The following is a 15,517-nucleotide window of genomic DNA, read 5'->3' on the forward strand; positions in this document are numbered from 1 at the left end:
TGTATACAAGCATACTTCCAAGGAATGAAACAAACAAACGGTCGTCGATAAACTCTGTAGTATCGCAAAGACAAAATGTGGAAAATAAAATCTTAAGGTTGCGGAGAAGAAAACAGAGAATTGCTAGTCTTTTTTCTAAGCCTAGCTAAAAACCCATTTAGCAGAAGGCCATATAAACACATACAATGACACTTCAACGCGAAACAATTGCTATTTTTCCAGAACGGATGGTACCACAAAGGATCAGGAAAATCAAAGTGGATTTCCCTGAAACATTGCGACTTAAAGATTGATGACCAATTTTAGCTGCTTCAGTTGCTACCCGCCAAAGCATAAGTGGGTGTCTGTCGTGTGTTTTCTTTTCTGGTTTCTTGATTTGATTCCCCACTTCCAGCGCGTTTATTTAGGATGCGATGTACTAGCATCTGCTGCGTTATGATGAAGCCCATCCCTAGAGTGTAGTAGTATCTTGTTTCTTTATCGTTACTAGTAGTATCTGTTTTAGCTTAGTTTTTTAGTTTTTTTTTCTTCTATCATTTCCCACTATAATAAGGCATTTTAATTTTTCTTTCGCTTAAATTCATTCCACCGTCAACAACATGACCAAGTGGATGCCTGTTTCCGTGCTCCGTAAGACTTTTCCAATGTTCGAAACTCGTTCACCATCCCCGCACCACGGTTGTTACCTTTGCCCTTAAATTATGGTTGTCTAAACGATGCGCGATCGAATTTGGTTGATATTGTCCAACCGGATCCATGTTTAGTTTAACAGAAGATAAATAAATGGCGGTCGATAACTTTTAGTTTTATCAGCCAGCCGACCGCTTTAAACACGCGCTGGTATACGTTTAAATTAATCGAAACCATAAATGTCTCCTCTCTCATGCTCCCTTAGGCCCCTCAGACCGAACACGAGTCACCAAATCCATGTGTGATGCTGTCTGGCGGATCCCCGAAATACCCAGAGAATAAAAAAATCTAGCTCGATGTATTCTGTTCCTGTTTCTGATTTGAGTGTGGTTTGGTTAGTTTGTTCAATGTATTGCCTTTCGCTTTCGCACAAGTTTGGTTAGTTACATCAACAGTCGGTCCTACGTCCTCAACTAATCGATCCCGTTTGTTTTAAGAGTAAACCCCGATTCCTGACTTCAGCCGGAAGAAGATTGCGTTAGGAAAGGTCCCGGTATTATAAAAGTTTGCTTCTTGTTGGTTGCTTCTGCTAGCGTGCGGTGCCGTCGTTGACCACTGGCTGCTTACGACAGGAATGGATTCGACGATTGAGGATTCATCCAGGGTGCACTATTGTTATTGTTTAGGTTGCTCTGCAAAACGATTCCCGCGAAATTGTAACACATTAGTATTGGTACTAAACGATTGGAGAAAACTTAAAAAGGCAGAAATACAGCAACTACTTATTAAGTAATTCCTAGACGGGTAAAAGGAAAAGCAGGTGGAAATAATTGATAACCCAAATGTGTTAAAAGTTGAGCAAAGGTATACTGTTTGGTGGGAGATTTTCTGGCGTTATTAGTAGAACACAAGTGTTAAAACACGGAAAACCAAGTGGGGTTATTTGTGAAAAGGAGAAGTCAATGAAATTATACACACAAAAATGAAGAAAATCTGAACTGCAACGCAATGATGATGAATAAGCACACGTAAACAAATTCAACATTACCGGAAGCAAGTACATTGTAATCAATTCGCACCGAGCGTTTGGTGCGTGCGTTGGGAGGCCGTCGTCCACCGTCCAGTCGCTACGTTGGATTCTGGCAACCTTCTGAAGCATAGCGTGATAGCATATTGATGGACCAGCACACGTACCACACACACATACAAACACAGGCGCAGGAGGCAGCGGCATGGTTGTCGATGGCTTAGCGTAGCGATTACAAAGATGGCGATTCTTTCCACCCCGAACCGGGGGGGAAAATGTCCTTGCCACATCCTTCTTGATGATCGAAAAGTGTACGAACCATCACAAACAGAAACCACGAGATGAAGATCATTTCACTACCTACTGGAACTACGGGACTAAGGACCACACTTCGGGGGAGGAGGGACAACAGTAAATTGCCTTCATCTCGTATGTTTTTTAAACCATTTATCAAATCACTATCAATAGAGGAGGGGCATAGTCGTTGGACGTGTTCTTGTGTTTAATTTAGCGTCCATGCTCCATTGTTTCCGGGCGATGTGTGCTGAAATCAAGAAGCATTAGCGATTCCCCACGTGGAATTCGATACAAAGATGAATGGCGAGATAAAGTTACAGGAAAAAGAGGACATGTTTGGATGGGAAAAGAAAAAAAAGAGAAAATACACACATAGCATGACTTTAGAATGTTTTAATACAAGCAATACGAATTGTAATGTTAAGTTGGTAGGAAAGATACATTTCGAACAAAATATGTTTCACATATGTAGCGGATGTTATCATACTACTGCATTATCAACGAACAAACTTATTTTTTCGAGTTTTAACGATCATCGAGCACGTTTTTCCACTACTAACAACCTTACAGTACACATTTAGAGTGTTGCAAAAACACACTCACTTCAAAATTGTTGTTAATGTTCGCGTGGCATGCGTCTGGTACGGTCGGTCCACCGGAGCCCATTATTGTGTTCCGTGTCGGAATATTCTGACCATCACCCGTTGCTAGCGAGGTGGATCGGTTAATGTCGAGTGCGTCGTCATCGATAGCAAAGTGAAAATCGTACAATTGACGCAATGGACGGGCCGTGTCCAGGTGTGCCGTCGACAAATGTCGCCCTCCGGCAAAACCTGTGTCTCCGGCGCCCGTGGAAGAAGAAAGCACATAGCTGGTGTTGAAAATGTCGTCTTCCTCCTCACGCGGTTCGTCACCGCGAATATTCTCCTCGTTGAGATTACAGTCGATGTGCTCGAGCGTCCCTAGGGGTCTCGCCTGAGCCATGCTGGAGTGTGAGGAGATCCTCCAGTCGGAAGTGTTGCGATCAATAGTATCGACCGTGTCGTTATTGTTTATGGCATTAGCGTCAAGGGTGGAGTCGTAGGGAAAGTATTCGATGTCGTCCACGTGAGGCTGCATCGTGATTCAAATTGCACGTTAGTTTCCCGCCAGGCACAAACATTAAGGACAGAAATAAACGGCAACAAATGTGGTGTCACATTGCATGTTAATTGCATTCAGTTAGGGACAAAAGATGGAAGCATCTTACTGTTCGGCGAAATCAGTTTAAATATAATTCTTCATGGAAGACGCTAAGCATCATATTATCCGTTGCTGGTGGGTTGTAGTAATCATACTAACAAAAGCATACCATCACCCTGCGTACACCCCTGGACTAGATTATAGCATTTCTAGCCAGTTCCCATGCGGATGCTATGCCATCTCTCCCCGTTTCATACTCACTTGTGCTGCGGTCATATTTGCAACCGGTGCCCAAGGATCCTGATTAAGCGTTACCGGAAACGGTGACTGCTTCAATTGATTGATGGACGGAACCTAAAACAATACGACAACAAAAGCCACAGCAGTTGCTTTTGTAAGTTAAAATCCAAAACAATACTCCATTCTCCATTACTACGCACCTGAGGTTGATTTTGATGGAATAGATTTTTCTGCACCGGTGCCCCGGCACTGCCGGTGTCACCGAATGGATTGTAGGCCGCCGCCGAAGCAGTCAAGGATGCCGTCGCACCACTGGTACCAGTACCGCTCGGCATCGGTTTGATTAGATTGTCCAGATTGACGAGGGACGAGTTTTCGCCGAGGAAAGATTGCGGCGTCTTCTTGACCGCCGTCGTCGCACCCATGCTTGGCGAGCTCGACGTTGTTCCGGATGACGAAAGTGGATCGAGATCACCCAGTAGCAATGCTAATCACCGAATAGGGAAGGGAGGCAACCGTCAATATGAAACTCTTACCAAACCGTTCGCTAACCACACTGTGTCCGCCACACTTACAGCTGTTGTTGTTCAGGTTATTGCTTGCGGCGTGGTTGTTATTATTGTTGCTACTGCTGGTGGTGCTGGCCGCTCGCTTCGTAATGATATCGAACTCATCCAGATCGGATACGGGAGATGTGATTGCTCCAACTGGTGATGGTCGGTTGGGTGGAATCTAAGTGCGAACCATATGATTACATTAAAATTTTCCTTAGCGCGACCGCCCCGTGGTTCATCACTTACAGCTCCACCAAATGCCGCCCCCAGGTCACCGATACTTCCGCTTGCCGAGTTGTTGCTCACCGGAGCCCACGGGTCCAGCTTGGTTGCGGACGAACTGGGCTGCCATGGGTCGGCGGTAGCAGCAACGACAGGCACTGGTGTGGTCCGTTTATTCGCTTGCCACGGATCTGCAGCAGGAATCGTGGCTGGCTGTGAAAAAAAAGAAATAAAAATTAGAAATGAGAACATCACGATGCTCGATTTATATGGTTAAACGTACTGCAGTAGCTCCAACACCGGCCAGAGTTGTTTTACTTAACCAAGGATCCACATTTCCGTTCGTCGCTCCGGTACCGTTGGACATCCCGGAAGCGGCACCCCCTCCATTATGTAGCCATCCCTCGACCGATGATCCGGATGCAACCGAGGGAGACTGTGTGCGGGGTTGCCACGCCTCCAGCCCAACGCCGGCGCCCAGGAGGGGTGGTTTGGAGGTGGACGGGCCCGGTGGTGGCAATGCGGAGGCGGTGTTGAGCCACGGGTCCACTACCGGTGGCGATGATGTCCTAGACCATGGATCCGAAGTCTACAAAGTGTTAAAGAAAGTAGAAATCATTTTACAAAACATATCAAGGAACAATCATTACGATTTGACTTAATGTTTAAAGGAACGAGCGTGTCCGTAAAGGAGCCTAAACAGTAGCCTCTAGTCAGGGGGTTAAAATTTCTTCCTTACCCCAACTGAACCCACCGTATTTGCACGTTCTTCTGGTGGTGCTTTGATGGCTAAAGTCTAACAGAAAATATGTTTTATCGTGTCGCTTGAATTGACTGTATCAAAAAGTGTACGGTAACTTACCGTTGGTCGTGATCCTCCGGCGACGGGCATACCCCACGGATCGATCGGAGCGCTACCAGATGGACCAGCCAATGGTTGATGCTGAGCCGGACTACTTATCGAAGCGGCTCCGAATGAAATGTCCAACAGATCGACCAAAGCACTGCTGCCCTCCTGCGGTCCTGCCTTTGGATCGCCATCCTTTCTGTGAGCACAAACAATAGTAATTAAATGTTGATCGATCGAGATAGGTTGGTGGGTTTTTTTTCCTCTCACTTGAAGTCTTGTTCACTCTGACTAAGCGCCAGCTGTAGCCGTACGTCGTCGCTGCGCCGTTTCTGTTCCTCTTGTTCGGCCTCCTCCCGCGACATGGCCATCGCCAGCTGCAGCTGCAATTCCTCTTCACCGACCGTCTGTGGTCGCACAAACTCGATCTCCGACACTGGTTTCCCGGCGACGCCGCTTGTTGCTGCACCCGCGATCGGTTCTCCTTCACCCCAGTTCGGTGGCTGCAAAACGCAAGTAAAACGCAAAACTATAGTTCCCCAAGTGGGTTTCTTTGGTACACATACTGCTACACACCCTCGGATCGCGCTGCGTCGGGCCGTCGATGGAACCGTCGCTACCGAAACCGCTGGCCGTGCGAGCAAAGCGTTCCTTCGCCTTCAGCGCACGGGCACGCTCATTCTTCAGCCGCTCGTCGTCCTTCAGCAGCGACACAAGCTGTTTCGCCTTCTCGCGCACGTGCATGCCCTGATCCTTGCCCTCCTCCATGTACTGGAACTCCTTCAGTGTCTGGATGGCGTAGATATTTTCCTTACACTGCTGCGCCACCTTCTCCGTGCCGGTCTTGATGAGGTATTCTAGCAGTAGCTACGGAAAAAGAAAGTAAAAACATTCAGTTACCCAGTCAGCGAGTTACAGTAAGCGCCCTGCGGTGCTGAACTTACCAATGCCTTATAGACATGCCGCCAGTTTTTACCGTGGTCGTTCATGCGCTTCCAGATCATTTGCATGATTTCGGAGAATGCCACCACGTTGTACGTGAGGTCGGCGATCTCCGCCATGATCGTTGACGACGGTCCCCATGGATCGTTGGAGGTGGCCTCCCGCACCTTCACCTGGGCATCGGAGTAGTTGTGGGCGATGTTCTTTATGTTACGACGTATGCCAGCTACGTTCATCTGTGTGTCGGTTTTCTTCACTGTTTTTTTGTATAAGCACAAGTAAAAGAATTAGTAATACGATCGTTAAACTATACCGAATTTCTGAAAAACAATCCCAAACCTATGTACCGGTATGTATACACGTGGTCTAACACAAAGTTATGAATCGATCAACTCGTTAAGGTACGCGTACAGAATTGAAGTTGAACCCTAGCATTTAACCTTCTCATATAAATATTCCAATGAAGCCCACTAACTGGTCAGATAGAGTATGAGTTACAGATACTTCCATTCGCACCGGAAATGGTGGACGGCTTGAACAGGTCATCCCTTTTTCTATTTGTTCTGCCCCAAACAACGATTTCAAGTAATTAAATTAGTAAAAGTTCAATGAAAGTGCTAAAACAACAAGTTATGCGTATGTAATATTGGAAAATTATGTAAAACTGATTGCCCTGACGTGCCCCTTATACTATTGAAATAATTAAACGCCTGAGAATTGTTTACAATATTTGCTTGATCATTTTTATAGAGATATTTTATCATTACAGAGATATTTGGTTCTTTGGACTTACTTTTGGTAAATTTTTATTTTTCTTTCTGCGACTGATTGAAAAACTTCCGCTTTGCACGTTATCAGGTGACTTTTAGCACGTTCCAAGTGGCACTAAATCACGATCTCTTGATACAAGCACATATGCACAACTGCAGCAGCACACTTACACTTGATAACTTTCAAGCTAAAATAATAAAAAAAAAATACACGCAAACAAACACTTAAACACCAACGCACGCACAAACCGTTTTAGTGTTAATGGTTAAAGGGTTTATAAACACTTACGCTGTTTAACTTGCGCAGTGAAATCAGGACTAAAAAACACTCCCTTTCAAACACAAACGCAATGAAAATGCTTTTTCTCTTTTTATAATATGCCGTTCATAGGTTAAGAACATAGACACTTAACAGACGCGAAAAGAAGGAAATATTATGTTATGTAAAACACTACGGAATGTGAGTCTTTTGCAGCAGCTCTGTTTGACGATCTGTCAAAATAGAAACAAAATAAATAATTACAGCTGTAACAAAATTGAATATCACTTTTAGTCTTATGTGGCCAGCCGGTTAATTATGGAACTTTTCATTCGTTTTGCACCTCAACTGTCGCGGTTCCTTGGTAGGTTTGAAAAGCCACTTTTGCACCACTTACTAGAGGGTAACCACAAAAGAAATCATTGCACTCATTGTACCGATCATATAACGATAAACTTGGTATGGTAATATAGAGTAGCTTTCTAACCATGCAATAAAATTCATATTGTTGAGTTTATTAGCTGTTTTCACTGAAAAATTATCAATTTCCGAGCACACTTTTTGTCGCTATTTTGGCCGTACCTGTTTTAGCCACAATGAAAAATGCTTATCTTATGTTTTGTTATGATTTAAATAATTGCTAAATAAATTTAAAATAGTTAAATAAACGAGATTGGCTGCTTAATTCAATTCATTTTTGCCCATCGAGAATTTTCATTAATTTCATTCATTTCATCGAGAAAAAAATGTTTCGAGCCCTAAAAAATTCAAGTTACATTTTGATAATTCTTTTTAAAAAACATGACTTAAGATTGTTTAGGCAGTGTTTACTTATATTCGCTTACAAACTTAGTTTTTAACTAGAAAAAATCGATACTATACAAAAAAGTTAAAAAGTTAAGCTCCTTTCCATAGGGCCAAAATAGGGCCAGCGACCCTGCATTGAAGCAAATTTGTACACAGTAGATAAAATGGCGGTAAGTAATCAAAGTGCAGGGCCAGAATTTACATGCGGACACTTGTACGTTTGTGGTTACTTATATTGCAGCTCGACTCAAGAACTCATGTTAGTTTAAAAAAAACGACTTTGTAGATCTCGGATCGTGATGTCTGATCGATCAGGCAACTAGTAGAAAAATGAGGGAAAATACAATATGCTAACAACATGCAACAAGAAATAGTAGTTAGAAAAAATCACTAATTGAGAGCACATCTAGTATGCGGGCGATTCACACACCAACAGAATGTTTATAAATAGGGGGGTAATGCATATTGATTTGCACGATCGGAAAACTTAATCCAAGAGAACGAATTGTGCATTGGTTTCAAACTGCGTTGGCGTTTAAATGTCCATTTAAACGGCCATAGCATAAATAGAAACAGTTCAACGAACAGCAGTTCCCATTCCCTGGAAGAGGAAATTCATTCGCAGAATTAAAATGATCGCTGTTACCGACGTCGGTTCGAATGCCAACTTTATCCATTTTGTGAACGATTCGGTCAGCCGTGTCAAACGTGAACAGCGGTGGAGCAGCGAACGACCCCCGGTTGGCGTGCGATAGATGCTAGTTCAGGTTTCGGTGTCAAAGCCCTCAGACGCGGGTCTGGGTGGAAAAACCTTGGAGAAAAGCCGCTATGCAGGTGATGCGTGGGGATGTGGTATGAGCCGCACACGAAGCGGGAGAAGAGGAGTGTGGCATACAATATACATTTCGTCCGCGGTTCGCTGAGCAATGCCAACTACAGCGTGTTTGCATTTTTTACCAGCTCCTTCTTTTCTTTTCACTATTGCCTTCGAATTACTCTAGTGATGGAAAAGGTATTGCTTTGGAAAGTAGGTGTCTATTGAGTGATTGCTGGTGAAAAATATTTCAAGCAGCATTCATAACACAGTTAACGCAGCTTTTCTTCACTTGACAACATTCCAATGGAACGATTAAAGAACTTATCTGGGTAAACCAGTGACTTCTTTCAATTTCAATTCTGTAACAACAAACATGTTGTCCCATTGGTTCACTTCATGACTTCATGGATTAGTAAATTACTGAAAAAGAATTTCGTGCAAGTAATCTTGGGAACGGATTCGAATACGAAATGTAGGTCAAATTTTTCATGGATCAAAGGTAACCATGATGTTCTTTTTAATGCAAAGATTCTCCATTAAGTCAACGAGAGTGAAATCGGTTTGGATAGCATTCATGGAGAGTGTTCGCTTTCGTTCAGAATTAAGGCTCATCGAAAATGAACCACTTGCAGTTTTTAACGATCGATTTTTTCTGCGATTCACAGCGTAGTCTCACGGAATTCGCCACATAATGCAATTTCTTCCACTTCCAATCACTTGAAAAGCATCCTCGCGGAAAGGGAAGGTATCTGCTGCTTGTGAGCGAGAACAACAAACCCGTTTGACTAGTTGTCAATGTCAGCGGAACCGATGAAGCAGGCGTAGCAGAAAGATGAACGACAAGGACGCAGACCGCGAACCGAGAGTAAACCCGCACTTGTCGTCGTCGCACACTGAATGTGGATCAGTAGATCACACCCGCCGACCGCCAATAGATGCGCCACCAACACGAACAGGTTTGCTTTTTTTTTTCGCCAAGGGAACGCGCGACACAGTAGCGGGCGCTTTGTTTTCCCTCTTAAACACGTCCGCAACGATACCCAGAGCCAGTCTGGGATGGAGTTTTTCTCAGCTGCTGCGACAAAACTGTAAAGTGCACTGGGTCGCAGGAATGCACCAACCCAATGAACATGAGATCATACGGTCTTGAACACTCCGTGATACCGGGTAGCCTGCTGTCGTTGCTTGTTTGCGTCAAAGCTTGCCCGACACCGATGGGGTGGGTGATTGCAAAAGAAGAATTATCGCGTTTTCATGACACTGTTATCTTTGTTATCACTCGGGAAGCTCGTCTCTACCACCGGTAAGCTTGTTCGGTATCGGAGATTATTTTTCCTCTTTAGTGGTTGTTCCACATTTAGCGGACACAACAATTAACACTGCACGATTATTTTCCATACAGTGTTTCATCTTTATCTCCCCATCGCTTAACATCCATCTGCATCGCAATCTGGTGGTGAAATACACAATAACGAGCAGAAACGATCTGTGCATCTACCCGAATTCACTCACTCCACGGACACGGAACAACAACAACAAAAAACACCCCGTATCCTTGGCCGTGTTTCTGTGAAGGAAAGCACTGCAATGTGTGTCTCCTCCTTTCCGGACGGTTGTCACACGAAGACTAAAATGCAGTCAGTGCCAGAAAAGTGGCAGGTCCCCGCAGCAGCACCCGATGTGGTGTGGGGATTGATTTTTCGTTACGCGACAAAGGATAATTCAATTTGTCCCCGCTGGAGGAGTACACGTTGCACACGCGTGGGCGTCTTCAAAAAAAAAAGTAGGGACACCAGCTAAAAAAAAGCTACTCTTCACTTGGAGAATGCAATCATCTTTCAAGGAACGCACAGGGAGGCGAAGAGAAACGATGATTTTTATCAGATCATCCCCCATCGCCAAACTCGGGCGTCTGCGTAAATAAATGCACGACGTGGCGTACCCGTTTTGTCTGGTTTTTATATACAAACTGACCTTATTTTTTGATGCCCCAAATAAAAAGGGGTATTGGTGGAAATAATTTGCAGTGTAGTTTGTGCTGTAGAATAAACCCGAACAGATCTCGAGTACTTTTCTGCTCAACCACTATCATATCAGCTGGCGCTTTCAGCAGACGTCCACTTTTAACGCCCCGATTAAATGCTAAACCCGGCTACTAAATCCGCTACATGTGACCACGGTTGCACGTTGACACGCTCAATAATCCAAGTTTCCCCGATATATATTGATTGCGTGAGAAATACCCTCGCCGGTCACCCAAAACCAACGCCGCGAAAGGGGGTGTTTGGTGACGACTGGGTATATCATGGAGGGGGCATTGCCTCCCCAAACTGCATAAGTCTGACCACCACCGTAATACTATCTAATTACCGATCCGACCAAGGATTATTCGACTAAGCGGGGCCAAAACTGTGCGTCATCAAACACAGGATGGACGCACATAGGGTCTATCCATCCTTCCTTCCCTTCAAACACAAATTGGCTTGTGGTTTGTGGCGAAGTTTGGTTGGTCTTCCAAGCATTCCCACAATTACACTTTCGGGAAGAATGGTGTGGAACGAACCCTCGAACGGTGTATCTGTTTCAAAAGGATTCGCCAACTATTTAAAGCCATCAATCTAGAGTCGGTTGGAGTAATAGTGGGCGTCACGGTTCGCTATCGGAATACTGTCTCGTTTTTCAACGCCATTCGGATCCGTTTTCCTACAAGCGTTAACCATCGGCGAACTTTAAGCAATGCAAGTCAAGGGCATCATTATTGTGAGTAATATAGCATATTATTGCGAATAGTTTAGATAAAGATAAAGATCTAAGTAGCCTACTACAATACGGACCGTTGCCGAATTTGATACATGGAGATGAGCATGTTCTCTGAATATCCAAGAAAGGCCACTTCTTTAGTTTACTATAAAGTGTTGATGTATAAATAGTTGATGCAAACAAGTATATCCGTATCAGTACACGTATCGATTCGTGAACTGTGAAAAACACATTGGCATCGGATAAACATAAGCAACCGTAGTGTGTAAAACTTATTCAGCCAACGACCTTCGTCGAATGTTGGAGAGAGGGACGTTCAGGTTTGTTTTTATGCTTTGGCTCTGCATCGATCTCCTAGCCGCTTCTGGTTGCTTTCGTTAAACAGTTTACGTTTTAGGTGTCAGTCACGTTGCAAAAGGTACGAGCCGGCATCAACGTCACGCAATCTTCCACCTCTCACCATACTTCCCACCGCTGGTGGTGTTGTAACTACCTTGTCCTAAAGGACCAGCGAATGGTCAAGCCAACATGCCGTGGTTCAGGTTCGGTCTATCGATTACTTTGCTCAGCATGGAGCTCTGGAGCTTCATTACCGCGCAGTAAGTTGGTAATACATGTTTACATTCGATTCTATATTGGGGAACTTCGTTGGTTCAATATATGAACACCTCAGAAACCTACTACCACGAATGAAGTTTTAATTAGATTATCATTGGCAAGGTGGCTCCTTCCGCAGTGCAACCACGTAATGGGGAATTTTTTGCACAAAAAATCTTCCGTCCGTAACCACACTGGAGCGGTAAAACGTTCTTGTGTAAGAATGAGATGGTAAAAATAACAAGTGAAAATCTTTAAAACCAAGCTTGAAGATTTCCGTATCTTGACCTTGCTGTTACTTTTCCTATTGACATTCAAAGATCGAAAAACAGTATGTGCAAACTACCGCCACCTTTAGCCTAAGCAACAGCTTTTTTACGTTATCTTTTATCAAAATACTACACTGTACTTCACCTGTACATGGTTATGATAGCCGCAATGGCGGACGCGTTCGGAAGTGTTGGTTATCATCTCACCATGGTGACACTCGACGAAAGGCACGGAAGAAGGCTTCCTATACTTGCGATGACGCTAGAGTGCGATGGTTCGAGCTCTTTTATAAATGCGCTCGGTAGGAACGTCTTTATCGGACCACTTGTTGCTCAATATCTTTCCGTTCCCCGGTTACGACCTTACACAAACGAGGGTAAAATTGAAAGTCTGCTGGTAAAAAGGTAGAAGATGGATATTGAAAGCATTTTAAAGGCAATCCAGAAAACCCTTTCTCAGACGAGCTAATCGGTTTCTGATGAGTCACACAGGAATGTTGGGATCCCATAAACATTTGGTCCGGAAGTTGTAATTTTCTGAACGTAATCCATTGAGACGGCGTTTGCCAGTGTCTCAAGTCTCAAGAACTGCCAGTGTTATCGTAGACGCTTGTATGACTAAGGTTACGTTTCGTAACAGTTACACAGCAAAATAAATTGAATGAACTAATTTGAGTATTGTAGAAACTCCGTTTTTCTATTCATAGGGTTTCACCATTTAACTTGAAAGCTGTATTAAGTGGCATCAAAAAGTTTGATGAGACTTTAAAGCGTAATAAAATTGTTTACCCATTCACGATACTACCGCTATAGGGAAGTAGGAACCGGAAGTAATTGGTTGCAAGCCATGATCGAACCGTGTGGCGCCACCAAGGAACACCGTCGCCACGTACATTCGTATGCGTGCAGCGCTGGGTTCAAAACACTTCCCGAACGCGTCCGGCAGAAGGTAAGCCAGTTTTTATAACCATAGCAGGTCTGCTCGCCTCTTACGTTCGAACAAATCTTGAAGCTTGAGTGAAGTATTGATTAACTATCCATCACAGATTGCAAGCTGGAGACGATAAACACCGGTGGGAACAATCTTCTTCTGGTAGTTTATGTATCAAGTGCAAAGGGACGGTAGCTGGTCAAGACCCACTTAAGATTCTACTACGCAACAATAGCATGGTCATGACAATGTGGTTGTGCAGTTGTGGTTCGATTTGTTCGATGACCTTATAGAGTAGTCCATTCAAAATAACTATTTTACAGAAGTGCGTATAATTCTTCCCATTGGCTTAAGATACCACTGTTTGGTGTAATTGAATTTGGAGCATCATTCCAAAAGTGCCTACTAGATTCTTCTCCGATGATGTCATCCAGGCGTGTCAGGTGAAAAGAATGATTCACTAGCTTGTAGGGCATAGCGTTGTTCTCGGCCCAAGGGATAGTAAACAATATATGCTCCAAACAGGAAGTTATTTTCTTCTGGTTGCTTTGACCAATAATCAACCTATAACCGACTCCTTCCATTTAGTATTCCTCAAGCAGTGTAGGGTTGAAGTTGTAACTTACCTCGCAAATGTTGTTATGTGGTCGAAAAATGGCCACTATGCCCTTTAAATCAGTATTACTCACAAAACCTTATTGATATTCGAAGAGCTTACACAAATTCACGCACGCATTACACACAGTATCTAAAAATGGAGCAAGGCATAATTTTCATTACCACAAGATCTTGCAGGGAAGCTATCTTTTTATGCATGTTTTTTAACCGTGTTTCGCTCCCTTTTCTCCCAATGTTCAGACGCGTGTCTGAAAGGAAGAAAGCGCCGAACAACAATCTACAACCGGTCCGCTATGCCTTCCGTTTTGATTCATTGTTTTCTTTTCTTTTCTCCTAACTCATCTTGCGATGTCTTGCACCTAATACCACTTTTCCATAAATTCCAAATCAGCGTTGGCTGTTAACCAATTGGGTCGTTTGAAAAAAAAACTACTGCTCTAGGCAGCATACCAGACTGCATTTTCGCGGCAAACGATTTTCACTACCTTTTTCTTGATCCGACACATTCTGTTTACTTTCCGCCGCGCTGACCATGACGTGTAAAGTGGTTTATCTTCATCACTAAACCAAACTCTTTCCAACAACTTGCACTCTGCTTTGAAAGCAACAATTTCTTATGTTGAATACTTTTTTACAACTTCACAGTGTACAGTGTTACCTGTTTCCATTTTTTTTTTTTAAATCTCTTATTTTATTTATCCAAATAATTCCACTTCAATCCCTGTTGCTTGCAATATGTTTTTCTTTATCAATGGCATTGCAATGTTGGCTTCCCTGATGAATTACTCGTTCAATGGAAATTACCAAATGTTTTCACAACACCCTTCTCGTCATTTTCTCCACCCCCTTCGCTGCGATGACTTGCAGCCGATCATTCACAAGGATCGCTATCCACACACAAAACCACACGAAACTTACTTTCCACGCACACGCAGGCACGGGTACGTATGAACAATTCGTGCATATTTTGCCAATTTCTCTATGCCGTACACTGCTGGATTTTTTTCGTTATGAAAAAGACCACTGCACTCTCATGAATTACTCCATCATCTTGAATGCGAAGATTCCGTTCGCTGCTTCTTTTCAACGGTACAAATCCAGTAACCATGGAATTGGGTAATAAATCCTTAGCGCCACTACATCCATCACGTCTACTACAATCCCACTACGAACTATCGTCATCTGATGATGTAGCAGTGATTTATGAAACTGCTAACTTGCTGGATCGTGCCCATATTTCGGATGCAATCATTCTATTAACTGCACGGCGACCACGAAAGACGCGATCGCTTGGAACACTGGCAGATCGTTCGAAGAGTACAATGCTCACTTTTATGCCGAATTTGCCAGCGACCATCCAACAGCGGATGAGACTAACTGTTTCTAACTTTCTTTCCGTTTCCCTTCCCCACGGGACTTTCACAACGCGTCGCCCTATATCGTGACGAATCATATACGCACACGCATCTACGGAACAATGTAAATATGGGCGACACTTTTCTTTAAGCTCGTTTCTTGCTGATGCACTAAAAACTTTGCTGTACGGTTACGTTTTGCGTAGATCGGGAAAATTTTTACTGTTTGAGAGCAAAAACTCATGAGTGAACTTCGCCCAAATGTGTACCTTTTCGTCGCCCGCTGTTGCACCGTTTTACGCTGCTGTAACTTTTTTACTACTGATCCCGCATCAAATGGATTGGTATTGGTATTGGTATTGCGTGGCTGATGGAAAGTCAAACCCGTTTTTA

At 43.7% G+C, this 15,517-nt stretch overlaps 1 protein-coding gene across 6 annotated transcripts; it reads right to left on the minus strand.

The window, feature by feature from the left end:
- Positions 1 to 394: 394 nt before the first annotated feature.
- Positions 395 to 15,432, minus strand: LOC131263711 (epsin-1). 6 transcript variants are annotated; one of them, XR_009178257.1, is made up of 14 exons: positions 13,778 to 13,950; positions 7,001 to 7,203; positions 6,735 to 6,899; positions 5,944 to 6,197; positions 5,576 to 5,866; positions 5,270 to 5,502; positions 5,015 to 5,198; positions 4,436 to 4,741; positions 4,177 to 4,365; positions 3,952 to 4,108; positions 3,577 to 3,863; positions 3,398 to 3,490; positions 1,679 to 2,201; positions 395 to 1,322 (listed from the first exon to the last, which is right to left on the minus strand). XR_009178257.1 is itself a non-coding variant. In XM_058265958.1 (14 exons), coding segments are annotated over exons 4-14 (2,064 nt in total). In that variant the 5' UTR covers positions 6,736 to 6,899; positions 7,001 to 7,203; positions 13,778 to 13,899; positions 15,394 to 15,408; the 3' UTR covers positions 395 to 1,253. The 6 variants fall into 6 exon arrangements, 5 of the variants coding, with proteins under 5 accessions (XP_058121941.1, XP_058121942.1, XP_058121940.1 ...); XM_058265958.1 differs by lacking the exon at positions 1,679 to 2,201 and adding an exon at positions 15,394 to 15,408 and having other exon boundaries at positions 13,778 to 13,899; XM_058265959.1 differs by lacking the exon at positions 1,679 to 2,201 and adding an exon at positions 15,320 to 15,350 and having other exon boundaries at positions 13,778 to 13,899.
- Between the last annotated feature and the right edge of the window lie 85 nt (positions 15,433 to 15,517).

This window comes from Anopheles coustani, chromosome 2, assembly GCF_943734705.1.
Source record: "Anopheles coustani chromosome 2, idAnoCousDA_361_x.2, whole genome shotgun sequence".
Taxonomy (NCBI): Eukaryota; Metazoa; Arthropoda; class Insecta; order Diptera; family Culicidae; genus Anopheles; species Anopheles coustani.

Coding starts and splice junctions, on each gene's coding strand:
- LOC131263711 (XM_058265961.1), bottom strand. Junction 5,503..5,575: donor CGACGCAGCGCGATCCGAGG/GTGTGTAGCAGT, acceptor TGCGTTTTGCAG/CCACCGAACTGGGGTGAAGG. Junction 3,864..3,951: donor TAACCTGAACAACAACAGCT/GTAAGTGTGGCG, acceptor TTCGGTGATTAG/CATTGCTACTGGGTGATCTC.